This window comes from Salvelinus sp. IW2-2015, linkage group LG10, assembly GCF_002910315.2.
Source record: "Salvelinus sp. IW2-2015 linkage group LG10, ASM291031v2, whole genome shotgun sequence".
Classification (NCBI taxonomy): domain Eukaryota; kingdom Metazoa; phylum Chordata; class Actinopteri; order Salmoniformes; family Salmonidae; genus Salvelinus; species Salvelinus sp. IW2-2015.
The window spans coordinates 12444726-12469321 of NC_036850.1; the positions used below are offsets into that span (position 1 = coordinate 12444726).

Sequence of the window (24596 nt, forward strand, 5' to 3'; positions counted from 1 at the left end):
TGCTCACATCCACATTCCTATCAACAATTGTTGATTGGAAAAAAAAGGTTTCCAATTCAAATGCAACAAAAAAAAGCTTTATAGAAGAAGCCTGGCAGGGTTATGACCCGGTTTCATTACGGCCCTCTAAGCTTCATCCACATGGGTAGGAAAGACCATAAACCAGAAGTCTCTTGGTCACATTTGTCACACCTTACTGGTCACACTTACTATTCAGCAGTGAGAAAAAGGTCAGGGTTGAAGGTCAAACCAGTGAAAACTGATGAAGACGAGAGGTTGTCAGGAGGGCATTAAGTCCTAGCTTGTCGTCAAGGTATGGAGCAGAAGAGAGGAGGGATGGCCACAGTAAGTGGTTCTGCCATTACACTGGGGAGAGAGGGCGGGTGAGGGACGGGAGGAAGATGGAACGCAACATGAGAGGTCAGGACTTTCTAATCTCTATAAAAACGCCTGTCTTCTGAGCCTTGACATCCCTAATGGAACAGACCACTTGTGACTGGTCCAAAGCTCCAGAATGTTCAGTGAGGAATATGCTAACCGCAAGATTCTCCTTTAAATATCTTGGAATTCTGTGCTTTTTTCTTCATTCTTTGTTGATTTGTTCTGTCTTCGCACACTGCATAATCATGTTCATTTTTGACAAAGTTGTGGTGAGTAGGTTTTTGCTGAATCCTAGCGTTAGCAGAGCTATTGTTGTCTCAAATCCATTCTTCTTTCAGAGCAGACGTGTCACCGAACATGACTAGCTCAAAAAAAAATTACATCTAAAGGCCTGTCTTCCTGAAGATGTATTTACTGTGTGAGTTGTTTTCACATTACCTACCTGCTAGTAGAAATGTATTCTGTCTATTTAAGAGCAAAACAACTGCTTTCAATTGTATTTCTGATACCCAGCTCTCCACAAAATAATGTTGTGGTCTACCGCATCTTCATGTAGCATGCCATCTTGCCATCTGACCAATTAATTAGTGGCAAGCCACAAACATAAGGTCAAGTGACATATGGTCAATGACATGCAATAATTGTCAACAAAGAAGCAGCTTCCATATGCAACATGATGAAGGCTAAGATGCGATTACTAGACATGTAAACATGTAATTCCACAGAGAGGCTGAGGTTAATGGAAGTCTAATCAAGATACCAGACAGTTGACCAACAAATCGGTCTGTAGCAGTCATTAAAAACGCCACACTAAACCCAAACAGAATGTCAGTTAGCGTGAGTAGTAAGAGTAGCGGGTAGCATTGCACTGCTTAGATTTTTTTTTAACTTTGCTCTGCTCTGCCTAGCATGTTACCTCAGAGTTGACGCCTCTGCCCTCGGGCTCAGGCTGGCTCTGGCTGACGGCACCCGTCAGGGTGCTCCAATTCAAAGCCACAAGTCCCCAACGGCTGATCGGGATACACGAGTCCCATCTCCCAAACGTCTGGAAAGACGAATGAAGGTGGCAACTGTAACTGACGAAATTGTATGCACTCACTACTCACTCTGGACAAGAGCGTCTGCTATGACTAAAATGTCAAATGTAATGTGCCGAGGTTTGAAGAGCCCAGGGGAGAACAGATACTTATCTACCTGCCATCATCTTCTGGGCCTCATAGGGCTCCATGTAGCCATCTGTTCTCTGTGCTGGCCTGGGTCACCTTCTCTTGTGTGCCTGGGTCCCCCCTTCCTGCTCCGCATCAAACGGGTCTGCATAGTCATCCAGGATAATGAGCTGGAGAGAAAAGAGAGGGAGGGAGTGTGGAAGGTGGGGATGAGAGTAGTGAGAAAAGATTAGAATATCTTTAACTGCTCTGTTTAAAACCACAACACATTCCGGAGCCCAGGGAGTTACATTTTCTCCTCGTCTCCTGCCTCTGCAATGTAACTGGAACCTTAGGAGAGGAGTGGAGGTGACCGTATTAGTGATAGTACCCGTCTGGGCTCTGCAGGAACATGTGATCTCCCACACGTCACAACACCCAGACAAGAGATTGAAGAGAGAGAGACATAAATAAACAGTCTCTTCCGCCGTGTGTCTCAGTTCCACCATCTCCTCTTTAGACTTAGTGCTCCCTTCTACATCTAATTATACCGTGGCACTCTGACAGTGCCGGCTTTTCAAAGAGCGGGGAGAAAAAGAGGACAGCCCACAATTGGTAAACTGTCTTAAAGAGAAACAATTCTGCAGATGTACAGGGATTTGGCAGCGAGCCATGGCTAATTGCAGTCCTGCTCTCTTTACTAAATTTCTTGCAGAAGCTGGCAATTAAGTGGACATCCTGTCCTGAGCCCCAGAAATACAGCCAACTTTAGGGTATCAAAATGACTGTCCACACACAGTTCAGCATCTCTGGCCAGGGCAATTTCCTGAGGCCCAAGAAAACTGTTCCCCTTCACATACAGAATTCTCTTCCAGAACAAAGTAAATATTTCAAGTCTCTTCCTTCTGCCATGTTGGACAGGGACTCCAAAGAGAGAGGCAGACCAAAGGGGTTTGGACCAGAGAGGTGTTGGACTGACTACTACCAGTACCAGGAGGTGAACATACATTGGCTATCTTCAGTTGGGACTCTTCAGAATCAATAGTGGTGCCAATCCGTTCACCCAGCGGGCAGACAGACGGACTGGAGGAGGGGGGGGGGGGGGGACCTACCCTGACTAAGTCAACACACACACACACACACACACACACAAAATGTGCAGACAAGCATACTGTACATTTGCAAGCACACACAGACACATTTGCACAGACAATCACACACATGCAGTCAAGCACACACACACGCAGTCAAGCACACACACGCACACACAGGAAAGGAGTCGATTGGCACTACACCCCATGAGTCATACATTAGCAGGAAGGGGTTGGTTTTCATTCTAAATAAGCTCTTCAGTCATCTAGTGGACAGAGCTGGGCAATCCTGGGGTGAACTAGACTAATGCATGCCATGGCTGTACCGCCAAAAAACCAACTGTCCTTAAACACAACCACAGCCCTTCCTCCACACCCTTCTCAGAAATACAGCCCGCAGGGGAACACACCTGCCAAGCCTCCCAGGTGGGGACTTTAAGGGGAATTGAGGAATCCAGTARAGTACGATCCATATCTAAAGCATTTCCCCAACTCCAGGTTTTGACAACACCTGGGAAAGCACCGTCCTTCCCCTTCTGATCCAGTTTTGATTTTACTGAACAAGATACGATATACAAAACTGAAACCTTTCAAAGTGCAACGCATTAAAGAGTGAAAAGTTCACCTTGGATGATGCAACGCTGCGTAGGGTAAGAGGAGCGGATGATTTATAGGAGGAAGGCGGCATATGCTCCAACAGATCACCTACACAAATCAGTAGATTAGTCACTAGACAGGTTTAAAAAAAGACCCTTAAATGTGCGTCATACTGGCTAAAGTGTGGTCTACACCGATGGCCTGCCTCCTGCTTTTCCATCCGTTTTCGGGACATAACATAAGTAGGACTAGTTTGCCACAGCGTAATTATGGGTTCCTCCTCTGATTTTCTTCTGTGATATTAAAAGAGGAAATGCATCCAATGCAAACACTCTTTTGGCTTGTTTTTCTACCACAAATATAATACATCTCCCGCACAACTTTAATTAAATTCAGCCAGTCAGGTTACAGATGTTCCTGTCCCTGACACTGAAGTATTCAACGGTTACAAATGGRATGTTTCCGTCACATGGAGTATCTTTATCCACTTCACACTATATACCACCTTCGGTCTGTGTCCATATGAATACAGTAGCACAGCCCAAACCAGATACTAAGTAATCCTGACCAAAACAGGGGAGAGTGTACTTACAGCCAGCCCAGTCTGAATGAACACATTCCATGTGGGAGAGAGCAAGAGAGAGAACCTCAGTGCATTAAGCTGCCTCTGTAGGGCAGGCAGCAGTGTATGCCAGGAGCCGTCTGTTTGTCCACGTGGTAAACCCAGCAGAGAAAGCCTGGTTTAGTAATTAAAGTAAACTATGCCTTATGACTGGCATGCCTTCAACCCCATACTTACTATATCTTAGTGTATATGAAAGTAGATATTCAACGACTCATGTCAGTGCCCTCCTCAGAGGGCACGATACCTGTCAGTAGGACAGTTCTACTCTACGTCCTCATTCTACACCTTTCCCTTGTTAGTGTACTGCCACAAAGCTGTAGCTAGCTTAACGACGGATGGCCGCCGTGCCCACAAACATTATATTGGATTGTGTGGTCCTGTCATCAAACAGCAGGGACCAAAAAAGATTTATGTATTAAACGAAGTGGAAAAGAACATTGCAATCAAGCCAGACATACTGTATATTTAGCCCTGTGACTGGTCTTATTCGCTCAAATCATTTTTCAGTGAGCCGATGAAAGCTCTTTTTAGCACGTGGTAATGTTGCTGCTGCTGAGGGAGAGAGGAGAGCCATTCTGCTTGTCCTCTGGAGCCTGAAGCTGAGGTTGATACTGAGGCTGGTTCTGGATGGCAGCGTCCTGCCTCCCACCACCTCTCCTTATCCCTTAGTACTAGCTACCCCACCAGATTTTCATATTTTAGAACTATTTTTCCCCCAGAGATTTTAATTTGTGTCGACAGCGATTTCTCTGCCTAAGATGCCAAGAAACAGCCTTAAAGAAAACATAGAAAAGAAGCAATGGAATGGGCACACTACATTCCATTTGATATTTCTCCACATCAATCTTACAGTCCCATATCCATTATTCAGTAAAAATGTATTTAGGGGAAACAAGCAAACAACTCAGTGCAAATGAAAGTAAAAGTTGGCAGTTACCACACTACTTGGGTGTTGACTTTCCCTGCCTTGGGCCACATCTAAAAAGTATTTGGGAGGAGGGGTTCAATTAGTCTGAGTGTTTTTGGGAGTTACCCCTTCTCTGTAATGGTCCCGCCACACTGCACTAATGCTACCCAGCTGGAGGAGTAAGGGAACATGGAGAGAGGGGACCATCAGAGACGAGGCTCTGCCTGCCTGCCTGCTTCCCGGGGCCTCCCTGCCTACCAGTTTCCCTGCCTGCCTCTCTGCCAGCCCGCCCGCCTCCAACCCTCCCTGGCGGCCTGCTTGCCTGGGGACCCACCATCTGTCTGCTGGCATGTCAGGGTATGTCAGGACCACAGCCAAGCCACCACATGAAAGTCAAATTCACACACAGTGAGTGCAATACTGCAGTGCTTCTATATAGAGTTCTATACTGTATGTGAGCTTTTCTAAGCAGAGATGTAAGCTGTGAGTAACCTAACAAAGCAACCTTGTAGACTTATGACATCTCGCCCCCCCTGGAAGCAGTCAGGGCATATCACTACACTGCAGCAGCACAGACAGAACATACTTAATGACTCCCAGCCTGGTGTCGTGCTGAGCTACCAGGTTCACCAGGTCTTACACCTGCAGCTGCTTAGATAGCCAGTCAGTCATAGTAGGAGAAATAGCCCCACACTGCTTAAAATACATTGCAGCTCTCAAGGAATGAAATCTATTTCGAATCAGTGTGAGCCTAGTGAGAGCATTATCTTAGGAGAGAGAGTGTAACAGGCACCTGCCACTTGGCATTCCACACAGTTAGCAGAGAGAGAGCTTCTGAGATTACAATTCAATTGGGCTGCAGTCCTCCATTATTTATTTATTTAACCAGGTAGGCCAGTTGAGAACAAGTTCTCATATACAACTGCGACCTGGCCAAGATAAAGCAAAGCAGTGCGACAAAAACAACACAGAGTTACACATGGGAAGAAGAAAAAAAAGTACAGTCAATAACACAATAGAACAATCTGTATACAGTGTGTGCAAATGAAGTAAGGAGGTAAGGCAATAAATATGCCAATAGTGGCGAAGTAATTACAATTTAGCAATTTACACTGGAGTGAGATATGCGCAGATGAGGATGTGCAAGTAGAAATACTGGTGTGCAATAGAGCAGAAAAACAAAAACAAATATAGGGATGAGGTAGGTAGTTGGATGGGCTATTTACAGATGGGCTGTGTACAGCTGCAGCGATCGGTAAGCTGCTCTGACAGCTGACGCTTAAAGTTAGTGAGGGAGAAGTCTCCAACTTCAGGGATTTTTGAAATTCGTTCCAGTCATTGGCAGCAGAGAACTGGAAGGACAGGCGGCCAAAGTAGGCGTTGACTTTGGGGATGATCAGTGAAATATACCTGCTGGAGCGCGTGCTACGGGTGGGTGTTGCTATGGTGACCATTGAGCTGAGATAAGGTGGAGCTTTACCTAGCAAAGACTTATAGATGACATTGAGCCAGTTGATTTGGCGACTATTATGTAGCGAGGACCATCCAACGAGAGCATACAGGTCGCAGTGGTGGGTAGTATATGGGGCTTTGGTGACAAAACGGATGGCACTGTGATAGACTGCATCCAATTTGCCGAGTAGAGTGTTGGAGGCTATTTTGTAAATGACATCGCCGAAGTCAAGGATCGGTAGGATAGTCAGTTTTACGAGGGTATGTTTGGCAGCATGAGTGAAGGAGGCTTTCTTGCGAAATAGGAAGCCGATTCTAGATTTAACTTTGGATTGGAGATGCTTAATGTGAGTCTAGAAGGAGAGTTTACAGTCTAGCCAGACACCCAGGTATTTAAAGTTGTACACATATTCTAAGTCAGAACCATCCAGAGTAGTGATGCTAGTCGGGTGGGCGGGTGCGGTCAGCAATCGGTTGAAGAGCATGCATTTCGTTTTACTAGCATTTAAGAGCAGTTGGAGGCCATGGAAGGAGTGTTGTATGGCGTTGAAGCTCGTTTGGAGGTTTGTTAACACAGTGTCCAAAGAAGGGCCAGATGTGTACAGAATGGTGTCGTCTGCGTAGAGGTGGATAAAATAATCTCCCGCAGCAAGAGCAACATCATTGATATATACAGAGAAAAGAGTCGGCCCGAGAATTGAACCCTGTGGCACCCCCATAGAGACTGCCAGAGGTCCGTACAACAGGCCCTCCGATTTGACACACTGAACTCTATCTGAGAAGTAGTTAGTGAACCAGGCGAGGCAGTCATTAGAGAAACCAAGGCTGTTGAGTCTGCTGATAAGAATACGGTGATTGACAGAGTCTAAAGTCTTGGCCAGGTCGCTGAAGACGGCTGCACAGTACGGTCTTTTATCGATGACGGTTATGATATCATTTAGGACCTTGAGCATGGCTGAGGTGCACCCATGACCAGCTCGAGAACCAGATTTTATAGCGGAGAAGGTACGGTGGGATTTGAAACGGTCGGTGATCTGTTTGTTCACTTGGCTTTCGAAGACTTTAGAAAGGCAGGGCAGGATGAATATAGGTCTGTAACAGTCTGGGTCTAGAGTGTCTCCCCCTTTGAAGAGGGGGATGACCGCGGCCGCTTTCCAATCTTTAGGAATCTCAGACGATACGAAAGAGAGGTTGAACAAACTAGTAATAGGGGTTGCAACAATGGCGGCCGATAATTTTATGAAGAGAGGGTACAGATTATCTAGCCCAGCTGATTTGTAGTGATCCAGATTTTGCAGCTCTTTCAAAACATCAGCTGTCTGGATTTGGGTGAAGGAGAAGCCTGGGCCAGTTGCTGTGGGGATAGAGAGCTGTTGGCCGGGTTTGGGGTAACCAGGTGCAAAGCATGGCCAGCCGTAGAGAAATGCTTATTGAAATTCTCGATTATCGTGGATTTATCAGTGGTGACAGTGTTTCCATGTCTCAGTGCAGTGGGCAGCTGGTAGGAGGTAATCTTATTCTCCATGGACTTTACAATGTCCCAAAACCTTTGGGAATTAGTGCTGCAGGATGCAAATTTGTTTGAAAAAGCTAGCGTTTGCTTTCCTAACTGACTGTGCGTATTTGAAAGGGGCATGCTTATTTAAGATGGTGAGGAAAGCACTTTAAAGAACAACCAGGCATCCTCTACTGACAGGATGAGGTCAATATCCTTCCAGGATAACCGGGCCAGGTCGATTAGAAAGGCCTGCTTGCAGAAGTGTTTGACAGTGATGAGGGGTGGTCGTTTGACCGCGGACCCATAACGGACGCAGGCAATGAGGCAGCGATCGCTGAGATCTTGGTTGAAGACAGCAGAGGTGTATTTAGAGGGTAGGTTGGTCAGGATGATATCTATGAGGGTGCCCATGTTTATGGATTTGGGGTTGCACCTGGTAGGTTCCTTGATCATTTGTGTGAGATTGAGGGCATCTGGTTTAGATTGTAGGACGTCAGAACTAGGAAAATAGACCAATATTCTTTCTCCCACACCATCACATGCAGACCAAGTGGATCTAACAGGCAATTATCATATAGAGCATCTGGGGCCATAAAAGGGAGAACATTAAAGTCTTAGTTTGTGGTCATTGATAGGATGATAGGGTTTTGGCAGTATGCTGCTGTATAGCTTCCCCCCACATCCAAACTCTATCGAGTTAACTATGCCATTCGTCATTGACATTTCATAAGCAAAATCCAACTCCTCACTATAAACACTAAAAAACAAATAATAACAAAGTAAACTACCTTTGGAAGCATCAGATAGTCATGTGTGTGCGTGCGTGTCTAATATGACAGCCAGCGCCGCTGCCAGCCATCTGAGTAGCCACCTGAATGACCGGTGAAGTCATGTAATGTGGCGACGTTACACGGAAATGTGACAAATGTCACAGCTGGTCCAGAAAGGATGAGGGATGTCAGAGCTACTGGGGGCTGAAGCCTCCCCCCCCCCCCCCCCCCCCCCTACCAGACCACACAAGAGTCGACATGCTAGAGAAGGAGGGAGTAGGAGGAGGGGGAGAAAAGGGACTGGCATTTGTGATTTATGTCTCCACGCCACAGGGGATTTGAGCCACTGATAACCTAATACAACTCAGGGCTTAGCTGCTCGATTGAATTAGGGCGTTTCAAAGGGCTCTTTTTTGCTGCCATAACTCTTTTGTTCTTAAGTTTGAAAAAATGATATCAGAACTGCAGAACTGTTTACGCTCCAGCATATGTTTACACTCCTGTTTAGACAAATATTAATTTAAAAAGGGAAATTTAACAACAGATAACATCACACTGCCTATTGCTGAATGCTGACTGCTCCAACTTATCTTCAACTAGAAATACAGGATACATGCACTCAGCTCAGTTCCAGTCATCTGAAGCTAACAGCTTGGCATCAAACATTGCCACAAGGCAATTTACTAAAGCAGAACCAATTGCAACCTCTGTTGTTGACACAATACAGCCACTATCAATAAGATACTTGTATGATTCACAGATGGGAGAGGAAATCTGGTTAGGACTCAATGGAACCCGATTGAGAAGCATGATTCCACCTGGGGGCTATATTCCTCTCAGACGAGTGAAAAGACTGTATAGATGGAGCTTTCCCACAATCTAGACGTTAATGAAACTTTATTACGACATCTCCTAATAGACCAAGGTTGTTGACCTGAGAATCAGCATGTGGCTCTATCGGCCTCAACAAGGACGTGGCAACGCCAGCCCTGAATGCCTACTTAAGAGCCAGGGAAGATAGCTGCTAGCTAATCAAATGGATTTTTTCCATGAGCACCCATTGTTTTCAATCAGCCACAAGCAATAGAAGCTACAGTCGAGCAACGCTAAGTGGAGGAGAGTACTTCTCATAAGTAAAGCGAAATCATGTTTGTCTTCTTGCAACTGAATTAATTTGTCAGCTTTGCTTTTAGCCTTATTAAAGCACTCTCAAACCGAATGTTCCGAGGTTAAAGCATGTTGCTTGATTAGGAAAGACTGAAAAAAGAGACAAATATTAATGGCTAGAGAAGACCTGTAGAGAAACAATTTAGAGAAAAGCACACAAAGCGTTCAAGAACCTATTCTGCTGTTCAGATTATAGATAATTAGTACATGTGGTGACACTGGGTACAAAAGAAAACATATTTAGACCTCAATTCTCCGCAACATCGCCCAAACATGCATTTCCCCAGTCATAGATGACTTGCTGTAAAGGGAGAGAGGATTTAGGAAAGAGTGCAGCACATGCTACTTCAACCAGCACGCTCCCTGTGGCGTGGGGATCCGTTCCAGCATCTCCCTTCTTTGCACTCCAATGTGTTCAGCCATCATTCTCGCGTGTCTCTCCGTCTTTCCCCCAGTCAGACATCTGTGTTGTTCAAAGCACAGCTCACACTTTTTCATGTTCATCTATTTATTAGGTCTCGTTAAAGATTCAGACCACATAAAGCAGGCTTCTGTAGATCTCTGGGCTGCTGCACATGTGGGGTGGCTTTTCACACGCCAGCCGGGAAAAGCCCGCTCTTTTGGCACATGGAGAAGTGGTTTAGTGCGTCATTGATCATATACTTTGCATGGGAACACTTCCAGACGCAACGACAGTGACACGGATACCCTGCAACACGGGTCAGTGTCACAGCGAGAAAAACATCAGAGCTGCATTATAAAAATGGGAGAAAAGAGAACAGCACTTGATACTTCTCCTTGAGATAAGAAGAGGTACATCACACCGCTGTGTGCAGTGTTCCCCTCCTACACTTGTGAGTGGGATATAGGTTACGCAGCAGGCAGGGCTATTCAGACCTCACAGGAGTCATGTTTTCCCACACACAGGAAGGACAGCCACACTACAGTCACACTGTAAATCATATTGATCATCAGCGGAGGGATGATGCGCTCATGATAATATAATTATACTGAAGATCTGTACTTTCATGGCATGTCACGCTGATGATCCCTTCAGAAAAAACTGGATTTTCCTGCTATGAACAATGCATTCTACATTTGTGAGGATGTTTTACCAATGCAGTTGAAAGTTAGCGACAAAAGAATGTTACACTGACAGTCTGCCACAGTATCAGCTTTATGTTTTTTCTCTTTATCCCTGAAGTGAGAGTCAAGGTCGCAAGTCGTTTCTCTGACAAATGGCATGTGGGTCCTCAAAATGTTACCAGGGAGCTGCTGCACAAACTTCTTCTCTATTAGTTTTTTTAAAAAGCACTTTCTATTCTCATTCCAAGGTTCTAGAAACCCGAGTGACACAAAACATATTGCGTAACGCCGAGCCAAGAGGAACGCGGCATGAACAGGCAAGCACTTTGGACAGCAGGCTACTCACTTGAGGCTGAGTCTTAAAAATAATAATAATAATAAATAAATGACCCAGTTTCATTTCATTTGAGCTTACTGGGCCTGAACAGGTGCTTCTCTACTTCGAATGTAATATCACCTAACGTCAGGCCAGAAACCCAAGCGCAATGCTTCACCATCCTCCTAGTCTCACAGGAATACCTGCTGTACTCTACCTTTTCTGTACGATCCCCTATTTTATTCCCTTTTTTAGCCGATCATCCCTTTCTATGAAAGAATGTCTCTTTTAAACTCTTTCAGTTCTCTGTGCATTCAAGTGTGACTAAGTCTCACCTTCTCCCCAGAGAGCCCTTATAGCACACGGAGGACATCGGCTGGAGGGTGGCTGGCCCACATTCAGGCACTCTTCATATTCAACAGATATTCAAGATTAACACTTGAGGATACGCTTGACAAAATCCAATTTCCTTTCTCTGCTCTCTTTCCCTCTGAAATAGATTTATGACTCTTTGAATTTAAGGAAGAGGGAGTAGTGGTTAAGTTGTGTGGAGGAATGGGCCCGTTGTTGGTCCACTAGAGGCATAAAAGGCTGAGGCACACACACACACACTTACAGTAGTTTTGTTTGCAAGAAACAGCCTTTGGTAAATTGTGGTTTGCTATGCTAGGGAAGGACAGGAGAAAAATGACATAACTACAAAAAGTAACGCTTGACATAAAAACAACAATGTGAATCCAGTGGGCATGACCTTTTGATTTGGGTGTGTGACTTATAGACAGTAGGGAAAACAAAACGAGGCAGGCCCAGGAGCCAGCTGTACATAAACAAAGCAGGGAAGTTTGATGTGACGAGGATGACTTGATTGCGGTCGGAAGCGACGTGGCCTCAGATAGCCTTTGTGTGGTGAGCGTGTACAGAGAACGCGGCACGTCAAACCCAACAGCTCGGAGACGGTCAATAGAACTTGCAGGCAGGCAGGGTGGAGTCTGTCACCCTGACGGGGCTTTCCACCTCCCATAGCAGGAGAGAGGGGAGAGAGGGAAGGAGTCTTTACACGGACTTCACAGCAGCCTGACCTGACTAGGAGGTCCCTAACAGAACACGACACCACAGCTTTGTATTGACAGTACAATGTCACAATCACAAACCCCTTGCCAGTACAGTTTTCTCAAGCTGCAACATGAGGAAATATTAACCCTGCCTGGTTATATTGTAGCTGTCATGCACGACATAGCACAGATGCGAGAGCAGAGTCAACATTCCCAGACTGTTTGAGAGTGGCGAGCTAGCGGAGACTTGCCCAGCCCCAGTCAAAAGGGAATGTCACCAAGTTGTAAACACTTCCCGTCAGGAAGGGAGCACTTCCTTAATCCTGGAGCAACCCTCTTGTTCCTTATTTTCCACCAAACAAAAGCAGACAGTCAGTGGCCTGGTTGCTTTACCTTTGGTCCAATCACTGCACCAAGCAATTTATATGGTGGCTGAACTAGATTAGGCCTACACCTAGAGACAGAGTAATAAAACAATGTTACATGTCAAACAGTAGTAACTATAGGATATTACGGATGGGAAAACAGCAGGGCAAACTCTCTAACCATACCCCTAACAAGATCTGTGTCCTACGAAGCCCAGGAGAGACATCAGTGCCCATCCAGTCTATAATGAGAGGTTTGGCTAGACCCCACTGGCAGATACACACACACACTCCAGCCTCAGCACCTGTCTGTGAGCACAGTTCATAGGTCAGCTCCACTGTGAAGGGCACAGACCTTAAAGTGCTCCACTCTACCTCCCGGATAGTAAATAGAGAAACAGTGCAGCTTAACTTCCCTCTACACTACATCTAAAACACCATGGGATAATGTCTATGCTCTACACACAGAAAACCCAGCATAGGTCAAATATGGCCAACTACATGGGAAGATCAGCAGTGTTTGGTGTACTCAGAGTTGAGGTTAAGGGCCGTCCTACTGTTAGCCACCAGTGGGGCAGTTAAAGATATCAGTGCTTCACACAGGCTTTCTGTACGTGCCCTAGATGGAATGAAACCTCAGGGCTCAATTTGGTTCCTTTAAAATCAGTGTCTGACGTTGTGCTCACCAACCAGGGCTTCCCTTACAGGCTCTACTACACTGCGTCATTAAACAAAACAGTGCCATGTGTCCACAGACAACTCTCCTGACTACAGTGGCCAATAACTGCCTGCATACAGGGCCAGGCATTATGTGACCTGTTGGGTTCACATGAACCATGCAGGTTATACAGCTGAAAACCTAGAGAAATACACAGTGGAACAGCTACAGTAACCCTCTTTAGGAAAACAAGAGAAGGGGAATGTCTTAATGCAGGGAGCCTAGTGGTTAGAGCGTTGGGCCAGTAACCAAAATGTTGTTAAATATTTTGCTCTGCCCCTGAACAAGGCAGTTAACCCACTATTCCCCGGCAGGCCGTCATTGTAAATAAGAATTTGTTCTTAACTGACTTTCCTAGTTAAATAAAAAATTTAAAAAATCATTAAAACTTTGCCATTGTATTAAATTGGTTAACATGTCATCCCATCTCAACAAGATGTTTTATTGTGACTTACAACAGATAGGTGCAGTGAAATGTGTTGTTTTACAGGGTTAGCCATAGAAGTACTGGAACAAATGAGGGTTAAGTTCCTGGCTCAAGGGAACGTCGACAGATTTTTTACCTTGTGAGCTTGGCTATTCGAACCAGCGACTTCTTGGTTGCTGGCCCAACGCTCTAACCGCTAAAAGCAGGTGAAGACTCCTCTTAACCCATTGTAAACCTCTAGTCATACACCATATGCTACTCAGTATTTTGAGAATTAGGTATGCTATGCATCATTCAGCTTTCAAAAACAGTCAATTCATGTCGTTATAAAGTTGTATAAACCTCTACAAACAGTCCACATCAGTATCAATGCATAATCTCTTTCCTAACCAGATCAACATTTCACAACTGAGTTTGTCCTCATGTGATTCCTCCATGTGATCCTGTCGTGTAGTCATCTTCCCATGCGGAATGACATCATCCTGGTGGGTTGAGGCGGGGTGTAATTAAAGTTAGCTGTGTTGGCCCAGCACCAGCAGAGCTCTAGGTTCCTTCCTCTTAAAGAACTCTTCCAGGATTCCTGCCTGGGTCATAGGAATTTAGAAAGCATATCCTAACTAACTGATTCCCTGTGCAACTGTTAAGGACAGAATATGATACACCCATAAAACACCACAGAAGGGTATTGTTGTTCGGAGAGAAAAAAAACATGGCTGCCTAGTCCACCTGGAAATGCATGATCTGTTGCTGGAATACAATAGTGGCAGTTGCCAAGGCAGCTGGGATACCTTGAAGAGTTCAACAAATGGATGGCCCTTTTGGACACTTCAGAAAACAATAACATGATGGATAACTACCCAACAGTCCTCTAACTGGACTACAAGGAGATGCTGCGCCAAAGCAATCATCTTAGACCAGGCTCAGCTGTAATTATGGGGCAGCGTATCCATAGCAACCAACAACTCGTTTAAAAAAAATCTATTATCATAATGTGGAAAGTATTCATTTTCTTGTGAAACATACCCAGTAAACATAACAATAAATGTTTTATTGATAATCTTTTTATTTATTTTTATTTTTTTACCCCCTTTTCTCCCCAATTGTCGTGGTATCCAATCGCTAGTAATTACTATCTTGTCTCATTGCTACAACTCCCGTACGGGCTCGGGAGAGACGAAGGTCGAAAGCCATGCGTCCTCCGAAGCACAACCCAACCAAGCCGCACTGCTTCTTAACACAGCGCGCCTCCAACCCGGAAGCCAGCCGCACCAATGTGTCGGAGGAAACACCGTGCACCTGGCCCCCTTGGTTAGCGCGCACTGCGCCCGGCCCGCCACAGGAGTCGCTGGAGCGCGATGAGACAAGGATATCCCTACCGGCCAAACCCTCCCTAACCCGGACGACGCTAGGCCAATTGTGCGTCGCCCCACGGACGACGTGAATTATTGATCATCTTTAATGAAAAATCTAAATGTTGTCCCCCACTACGGACCTAACTAGCTTTCAAGTCCACATCGTATCGCTATCTAGGCTCTCTGGTCATCATGAACTCATACTTTTTAATTTTTTTTATAGTTATTTGTGTTCTTAAAACTCTGTCGAGCGTTAAAAGTAAAGGGTCGGCATGTTTTAACTTCTACTGTACTATGTGCCCTCTAGTCTGTTTGACTGGACCATATTCCATGTGTACCAGAAATATCCCTTTAAGAATAAAAGAGAACATTTAACCTCACATGGGTATTACATCTGGAAATTACTTTCACAGAGAAGACAATTAAGCAGCAATACAACCCCTTTCAGGTTTGACACTTAGAAAGCAATTCCTTTCAGACTTCTTCCTTGGCGATACAGTGTAAGTAAACAGGCGTGTGTTTGTGTGGAGGTGGGAGTGGGAGGAGAAGTGCACTTCCTGTAATGCTCTGACATTCAGCTAAAGCCAGCTATCAGAACCTGTCAGCTTCCATCTGATAGTAAAACAGGTATGAGACTGCTCATACGTCTAGAGACACCCACGCATCACATGATGGATTCTGGTACCCGTCCAGGAGGTCAGATGCCCAGATAGTGTTTACGTCTGACATTTCTCCTATCACTACAAGGACAGAGAGGAGCAGAGTATAAAACAGAACAAAGAGCTAACAGCATTCCCTGAAGAGAGGAATGCCAGAGTCAAGGCTTTAAAGCAAGGCTTTGAGATAGTGAGGGAATGAAGATGAGGAAAGTTCAGAACACCAAGCACTGCTAATCTACAGGCCAGTCAAACAGCCTTGATTTACCCACATACACACACAGCTGCTGGAGGGAAAACACACAAATTCAATCAGACCATCAAACCAGATTAGAACAGATAGCGAAAGACAAAGGGATGCGCGGTAAAGCCGCAGCATGTTTATTCCATGGGAAATTAAAGAGCGTTGGTTCAAACCCCCACGCGCTGTTGAGACGCTACTCGTAAGCTAATTACACACAACTGTCCCTTCAAGGACTCGGCTAAAGAACACCTGATTGGCTCACAGCGCCTGCTCCGATTCCATTATCTGAGATGTGATCTGGGCTGGGGAGAGTTGGGGAGGTTCAGGCAGCTGAGATGTGATCTGGGGAGAGTTGGGGAGGTTCAGGCAGCTGAGATGTGATCTGGGCTGGGGAGCGTTGGGGAGGTCAGCAGCTGAGATGTGATCTGGGCTGGGGAGAGTTGGGGAGGTTCAGGAAGCTGAGATGTGATCTGGGCTGGGGAGAGTTGGGAGGTTCAGGCAGCTGAGATGTGATCTGGGCTGGGGAGAGTTGGTGAGGTTCAGGCAGCTGAGATGTGATCTGGGCTGGGGAGCGTTGGGGAGGTTTAGGCAGCTGAGATGTGATCTGGGCTGGGAGCGTTGGGGAGGTTCAGGCAGCTGAGATGTGATCTGGGCTGGGGAGAGTTGGGGAGGTTCAGGAGCTGAGATTTGATCTGGGCTGGGGAGAGTTGGGGAGGTTCAGGCAGCTGAGATGTGATCTGGGCTGGGGAGCGTTGGGAGGTTCAGGAAGCTGAGATGTGATCTGGGCTGGGGAGCGTTGGGAGGTTCAGGAAGCTGAGATGTGATCTGGGCTGGGGAGCGTTGGGGAGGCTCAGGCAGCTGAGATGTGATCTGGGCTGGGGGAGTTGGAGGTTCAGGCAGCTGAGATGTGATCTGGGCTGGGGAGCGTTGGGGAGGTTCAGGCAGCTGAGATGTGATCTGGGCTGGGGAGCATTGGGGAGGCTCAGGCAGCTGAGATGTGATCTGGGCTGGGGAGCATTGGGGAGGCTCAGGCAGCTGATGCCCACTTGTAGCAGTCATCATTCCAACACGCTCAAATATACATGTAGAGAAACGCCATGCGTATGCAGGGCAAGACAAAGCATAGAAATGAAAGAATGAGTAAAAATTGGATTTTGAGATGAACAACCGAGATTGGCAATTGAGACAGGAATAGGTCTCAAGGACAGGAATAAAAAATGTAAACGACAAAACAAATAAGCCATGGTCTCCCTGGCCACTAATGCATCACTTGACTTTATGAACCGCTGAGTCAAAGGCTGTTGAAAAGTACATGGAAGTAAAAGGAAATAACCACGCAATAAATCTGTCAAATCAAATGTCTCAGCTGGCTGTGGGACAGCTGCCTTTATTGTGTTTATGATCCTATACTGCATGAATCTACACATAGTGTACGGAAACTGGCTTATGGACTCAGAGGCCCCATTCACTCAACAGCTTCAGTGGGCCATGGTGGGAACTATAACGTGGCTAAAACACTGCTGCATAGGGTCTCAAGGCCAGAGCAACCCTGGTGTCTAGGACAGTTTATGAATTCATAAAGCCACACAGCAATATATTTAGCAACATGATTTTACAAGGGAGACTGTTATGCACTATTATTTTTGTTTACACATTTCATAAGCTGTGCCTGGCATCACTTTCATGTGTCCTTGAGAAGTAAGTTAGTGCAGAGTCGAGTAGAGCAGACCATGCCAGGGGGAAGAGCGATGATGAGAGCATTTAATTAGCTGGATAATAACAGATCATCTCCCTCTACCATGAAGGTCTTGTCGTTATAAAACAGGAAAACACGTAAAAAAATAAACAATCACGCTGGTGCTCTTACCTGTGGCTGGCTCCTACGTGCTCATCATCATAAAAGAAAGTCCATAGTAGAGCGCATCGGAATGGACATAATGGGGCAGGCCTAAGTCTCATGTAATCACCATACATTGATGAACTAAGGCTTTCACCCCCCCCCCCACACATACACACAATTTGAACTGAATGAAAAAACTTTGGAGGGTTGAGATTAGACAAAACACTAGACGGTATAGACTCTGCTATTGGCAGCACAAGCATTAGATAAGCAGTTATATAATTAGCATCCACTAGTCAAGTAATTAAAACATCAATGGTGCTGGGTCTGTAACAAGATAGTGGTGTGGTCCTCTCTTCCTAGCTCTCGCTCCTCCTATAGTCAGCATTCAACACTTCACTCCAGCCAGTACAATTGAATAGCCTTTTAAGTTCCTGTATAGTGTCCATAAAGTGATTGTGAGGTCTACAATAGATCATGTTCAGTGGAAGAAATGTAATTAAGATCAGAATCCTAGCATTCTGTGATATGTTGTAGGCCTAAACTAAGAATAATACATGCCTTGATATGCCACTACGTTACAAACTGTGAAATATCTTAATAAATAACAGCTCATGTCAGAACAAGGCTGTTTGGAAATGCAGCATTATCATAAGATGAACTGCCTGACACTCAAGGCCTGTCTACACCACCCCTCTGTATCTGAACAGAGAACGCATACCGTTTACCATTTTACCAGCTGAAAATCATATGTTCTCACAGTAAGGGTGCAGCAAGGATTTTACACATCTGGGTTGTTTGTAGGGGGCAATTCCACGCTAACAGAGTGATGCGGAGACTCCAATTTTTCACTTTGAAATGTATATCAAACAAAAACCTTTGGTTGCAAAGTTACACAAACCATACAACTCTATGACTACTTTGAACAATTAACAGAACATTTTACAAAAACACATTTACTTGAAGAACAGTGCAGTTAAAGTCTGGTAACAGTGACGCTTTGCTTTGTAATTCCGTTACCAAAAGATGAAGAACAGTCATATCATCAGCTGCAATTTGACAAGGGCAGAGGTTGGTGCTATTATTATAGAAAATACTCACCATCAAAACTGACACAAAATTATGTTGACCGTCTTCAAAAAACTTGTGTATTACATACAGCGTAATACCTGATAAGCCTAGTTGCTTCTACAGGTAGTTCTACTGGAAAAGGAATAGGCTATTCCACATGTCGTTTCATAACCATCACACTTGGGGTCTCTCACTCTCACTACACCAACGTCAGGGTCTAGACAATAGATCCTTCTGGAACAGTACATGACAACATTACCTTGGCCTGTCTGTCGGAAAAGCCAGCATGTGTAAGGTTGAAAGCCTGTGTTGCCTAGTGAATAAACTCTCATGGGGACTGTCTGCTCTCTTTATTACTTAGCCCCCCCCTCACATTTCACCACAGTACTAAACAACAATCCAGTCTTCTGAATCAGAATACCTCTAACTCACATGGATGTGATACAATTTCAGCATATCATCATGTTCATGTTTGACAGTGCAACATTTTTAAACCATGTTACAGAACAATCTGCCTGGCTGCCAGCTCCTCCAACATGTGCCCAGTACAAAAAGGGGGGAGACAGAAGCAACAGTATTTTCCTGCTTGAGAATTCCATCCCTAATTGACTACCAAGATCAAAATAAGCCCAATTAACAGGAGACAGCGGTAATCCATTTAATTAGCCAACAGCAGTCAGCTGCTGTGAGGAAACAGTCTTCAGTTTCCTGTTATTTTAATTTGGTCAGCTCTGGAACATTATTTATCATAAAATACAAAAAACCCTGCATTGTTGAATGTGATGACAACTGCATACGAGAAACTACTTTCAGAAATTAAGAGACCATTTGTAAGTACACAAATCACTGTACAATTATTATATTGAGGTTTTTCAAGCTTGCCAATTGCCATGTTCCTTTGCTGTACGACACTGCTTACTGGGAAATTTTATGACCACTAGTTGAACTGAAACAAAAAAGCTCCTATGGAACAGCAGGCAGGCACCATAAACACTGAACAGACCACACCTTACAACAGGAAGTGTGGAGAGAGGAAGTAACCTGTTTAAGGGACTAAGGAATTTCATAACAGAATTGTAAATGTGCAGCACTACTTTGCATACTTGCATAAGGTTTTGGCTGTGCTCTAACTAAACTACTATGATATTGTCTGACTTAGTAAGCTTGAGTAAACAAACACCTGGCAACAGGTGATTAGTTAGTGCTTCAGAACAGTGAGTAGCAGACTGAGTTATGCAGCATGGGTGTTGGCAATGTTGAGAAATACTTCTGCACTTTTTCTCTCACACACAAACTTGTGCTTTTCCTGGGTCCTCCTCCCCTGCCTGCGCTGGAGGGAGAGGCATGTACATTCATAAACAGAATCACACTCTTACTTAACCTCACTGGCATTGAATGTCTCAGGTTGCTTCCAATTAACCAGTGTGTTCCTAAAAAGCAGTAGGCTTCAAGGCACGTGGTGTACACTGACTGACTGCATAAGAATTCTTCCCATCTGTCTCTGGTCCACACATTATTTCTGTTGATGACAGGGACAAGAGTAGACTAGGGTAGAGATGACAGAGTTGTAAAAGTGTAGATTTTGCTTGGTGAGCAGAGTTGAATGAACCTGGTCTGGATTATTTGAAAACGTGCACTTGGGCACCTTCACACAGGCCCAGTTCAAAGGTGAGAGAGAACAGTGAAATATACACTGTGTACTTCTGCCGGTTTCAACGATCCATTCCCTGTTTGAATAAGTCCCCACATGATGGAACATGTACATCTGATCTGTACACACTTCCTGGAAGCTGAAAATTAATTTATTTCAATTTACGGATTTCCTTACACGAACTGTAACTCAGTAAAATCTTTGAAATTGTTGAATGTTTCGTTCATATTTTTGTTCAGTGTACTTGATGTAGGCTCTTTTGTTTAGGGTAAATAAAATAAATGGTTATAGCCAATTTGTACACCCATTTTAATGGCACTGGAATGTTTAGTTAAAGGGATTTTATGCCATTGGAATGTTTTTTCATACTGGAAGCAGAGACATTGTAAATAAGAATGTGTTCTTAATTGACTTGCCTAGTAAAATAAAAATGGGATCCACGTGTTCATCTGACTGGGGAAGATGATGATTAAGGGCTTCTTTGCCAACATCCAGAACGATCCCTTCACAGAAAGGTTAGAGTTTAAAATATTGTAATAAACTTCATACTTGAAGACAGCATGCATCTTCCTTTCACCTACCTACATGCAGGCTACTACACTTCTTCATCCAATGTAATCAAATGCTCAGTAAAGATGTTCATGTATTGTGCAGCTGCTGTCTGTCAAACTGACCCAGCCATTGATAAACACCTGAAAGAACTACACAGAACAAAAATACATCTAAAAGTGTTGGTCCCATGTTTCATGAGCTGAAATAAAGGATCCCAAAAATTCTGAATACGAACAAAACAGATTTTGTACACAAATGTACCTTATATCCCTTAGTGAGTACTTCTCCTTTGCCAAGACAATCCATCCCCCTGACAGGTGTGACTTGTCAAGAACCTGATTAAACGGCATGATCATTACACAGGTGCGACTTGTGCGGTGGACAATAGAAGGGCACTCTAAAATGTGTAGTTTTGTCACACAACCCAATGCCACAGATGTCTCAAGTTGAGGGAGCGTGTAATTGGCATTCTGACTGCAGCAATGTCCACCAGAGCGGTTGCCAGAGAATTTAAATGTTCCTTTCTTTACCATAAGCCGCATCCAACGTTATTTTAGAGAATCTGGTATGTCCAACCAGTCTCACAACTGAACACCGCATCATGTGGGTGAGCGGTTTGCTAATGTCAACGTTGTGAACAGAATGCCCTATGGTGGTCGCTGGGGTTATGGTATGGGCAGGCATAAGCGACGGACAACGAACACATTTGCATTTTATCAATGGCAATTTGAATGCACCGAGATACCATGAGGAGATCCTGAGGCCCATTGTTGTGCCATTCATCCACCCACCATCACCTCATGTTTCAGCATGATGCACAACCCCATGTCACAAAGAGCTGTACACATTTCCTGGAAGTGGAAAATACTCATACATGTCACCCATTGAGCACGTTTGGGATGTTCTGGATTGACGTGTATGACAGTGTTTGTGTTCCAGTTCCCGCCAATATCCAGCTACTTCACACAGCCATTGAAGAGTGGGACAACAATCAACAGCCTGATCAACTGGAAGGAAATGTGTTGCGCTGCAAATGGTGGTCACACCAGATACTTACTGGTTTTCTGATCCATGCCCCTGTTTTAAAAAATATATCTGTATTCCCAGTCATGTGAAATCCATAGATTAGGGACAAATTAATGAACTCAGTAAAATCTTTCATTGTTGCATGTCGCACTTATATTTTTGTTCAGTGTAGTCCTGCCGGTTTCAATTACCCATTCCCTGTTTGAGTAAGTCCTCACATGACGGAACATGATCTGATCCACCACTTTCAATGGTAACCAACGCGTTTGAATAGTGAGCATGTAAATGCCCACATCACATAACTATTGAACCATCTCTTTAAATTGAACCTAAGTGGATAGATTGTAATTTAGACTTGTTCAAAGTTGTGTATGCTATGATGGAACATAGGCTACAATTTTACTGGTGTTGGATATTGGAGAGGTAGGCTAAAGGCAAAAAAAATGTAAAAAAACGTACCTTTTCTTTATTCTCATTTTCAGGAGGCGGTGACGTGGGAGATTTAACGTTCCCAACAGCAACAGCTTGGGCAACGATACCGCTGCCCGGAGCAGAGTTGCCTTTCTCGATTGTTTCCACCTTTATAAGCCGGTGCTTTGGTGACACATACTTTATGTCCGGCGACCCCCCACAGCCCAGACCCGTTCCAAACGAAATATTTCCTCCCGTGTACGGATCTTCGAAGTCCAGTTCCTTTTGTAGTTTGTAAGCAGCAAGAATGTCCGGCTGTGCGGGGCTTGGATGTTGGTAGCCAGGCGTACCAGTCACAGCGGCGTGACAATGTCTGTAGTCCGGTTTCGGGGGTGCCGGAGGTGGTGCTTTGGTAGTTTTGAATCCTAGGTGTTCCCTGAACCATCTGGCCATGCTGCCAGTGCATTGCTCACAAGTCTATTTAAATATTTCGTTGCACCTTTCCTAACAATAACCTCCTACTCTTTTCCTGAGCGTTGTATTTCTATAGGTCACCTCGACTGGCTTCTGAAATACTTCTACAGCTCCTACTCTGTCGGTGGATACTGCGCTGACCAAGAGAACAGACACATGCACTTTCTGAGCTCCCGCAACTCTGACACTTCGCTCTGACAGCAGAGCGCTCTTGGCTGTGGCGAGTCCTCTCCGCGACGCAACATGGGAGAGCGCTTTTGCAAGCGRGGGATACGTTTCCCTGTCCTCGTACCTGAGAACATTCACTGCCACCTACCGGACTGATGTTAATTTAGCCTACTAAATGCTTGGTTTTACTTGTGAGGTCGTGACATTGTCCTTGTTTGTTTCTTAATATGCTGCAGCTGTTGTAGTGGATAACTTAGCCAAAAGCCCGAGCCACTAACATGTGGGATTACAAATGTTTAAAAACGCGTGCAAAACTGCTATTTAGTGGTAGATCTTGGTTGGGTGTTTTGCCCATTTAAAAGCAGAGAAGAAAAATCCATACAGGCAGACCTGATTACTGTAGCATATAATTGTTCCAAGGTGCAAACAGTGAGCATACCAAGAACTCCATACCAGTGCATTCCTACTTCCTGGTCACCTGTGTGCCTAGACGTGTGAAAAGTGACAGTGACCCATCATACAGTGCCAACTAGTGTACAAATGAAGTGCAATACAATGACAAACTGTAGACTACAACCACAAGGCCAAAAATGTTCCTTCAATGATTAATGTGGATGAGAATCATGTGAAGTACAGGGAGGCTGCCTTCAGTACCATGGGAATTCCTTGTCCCTCTTCATCCCCATTGGATCAAGTGCCCATGTGCATGCAAGACCAAGGATTGTTCAAGTACAGTACAGTTGGACTGAAGGGTAAAATGCTCTACTCATGCAAACTGCTTTCATCTAGACTGCCTTCATCTCCAGATGGCCATTGAAGCCTGATCTGATTGCATTTCAAATTACCAGTGAGGAGAAAGAGGTTAGTGCAAGCACTACAGTCTCGCCACAAATCCATCCCCTACAGCAAAGTTTATCTAGACTAGAGCATTGCCCTATGCTCCCAAACAGAGGGGAAATTCTGTAATTAATATAATCTGTAAGAACCAGTATTTAATGAAAACTGAAACTCCTAAACTATCACACTGTTTGGAAATTGCATTGTGTGTACTCGTCTGGAACTGCATCGCTAAAGGATCACTGCCACTACCTCACTTTCCAACCAAGGTGGAGGAATTGAGGAGCAGACTGAAGTATAGGGGCAATTCAGCATTACTTGGAGGACAATGGAATGAATGGAACTGCATCACCACAAACAGGCAGAGAGAAGAAAGCTAAGTCTCTTCAAGGTCTGCTCCCCTATCAGAGGGACCTTGAGATCATGTGGTAAACTAATTGACTTTACAATCAGAGAGCAGACAGGTCTCATTTCCTTTAGATGGCGACCCATCACAGCAACAGCCCACATTAGCAGAAGCAGTGTTTTTTTTATGAAGCAATATTTAATAACTCCACACCCCCAGGCAAGGACCACAATGTGCAGCTAGGAGTTTAACCCTGAAAAGGCCCCTGGGAGAGGCAGCAGCGCCATGCACTGAAGATAGATTTTTGTATTTTCCCATTTGCTGAAATCTTTCCATACACTTTGAAGGCGGGTGGAGTAATTCCTTTTATC

At 44.8% G+C, this 24596-nt stretch overlaps 1 protein-coding gene across 1 annotated transcript; it reads right to left on the reverse strand.

Moving 5' to 3' along the window:
- Positions 1-1581: 1581 nt before the first annotated feature.
- LOC111969100 (SH2 domain-containing adapter protein D) lies at positions 1582-23099 on the reverse strand. Its single transcript, XM_070445389.1, has 2 exons — positions 22449-23099; positions 1582-1717 (listed from the first exon to the last, which is right to left on the reverse strand). The coding sequence occupies exons 1-2, from the start codon at positions 22851-22853 to the stop codon at positions 1640-1642; spliced, it is 483 nt and encodes a 160-aa protein (XP_070301490.1). The 5' UTR covers positions 22854-23099; the 3' UTR covers positions 1582-1639.
- Between the last annotated feature and the right edge of the window lie 1497 nt (positions 23100-24596).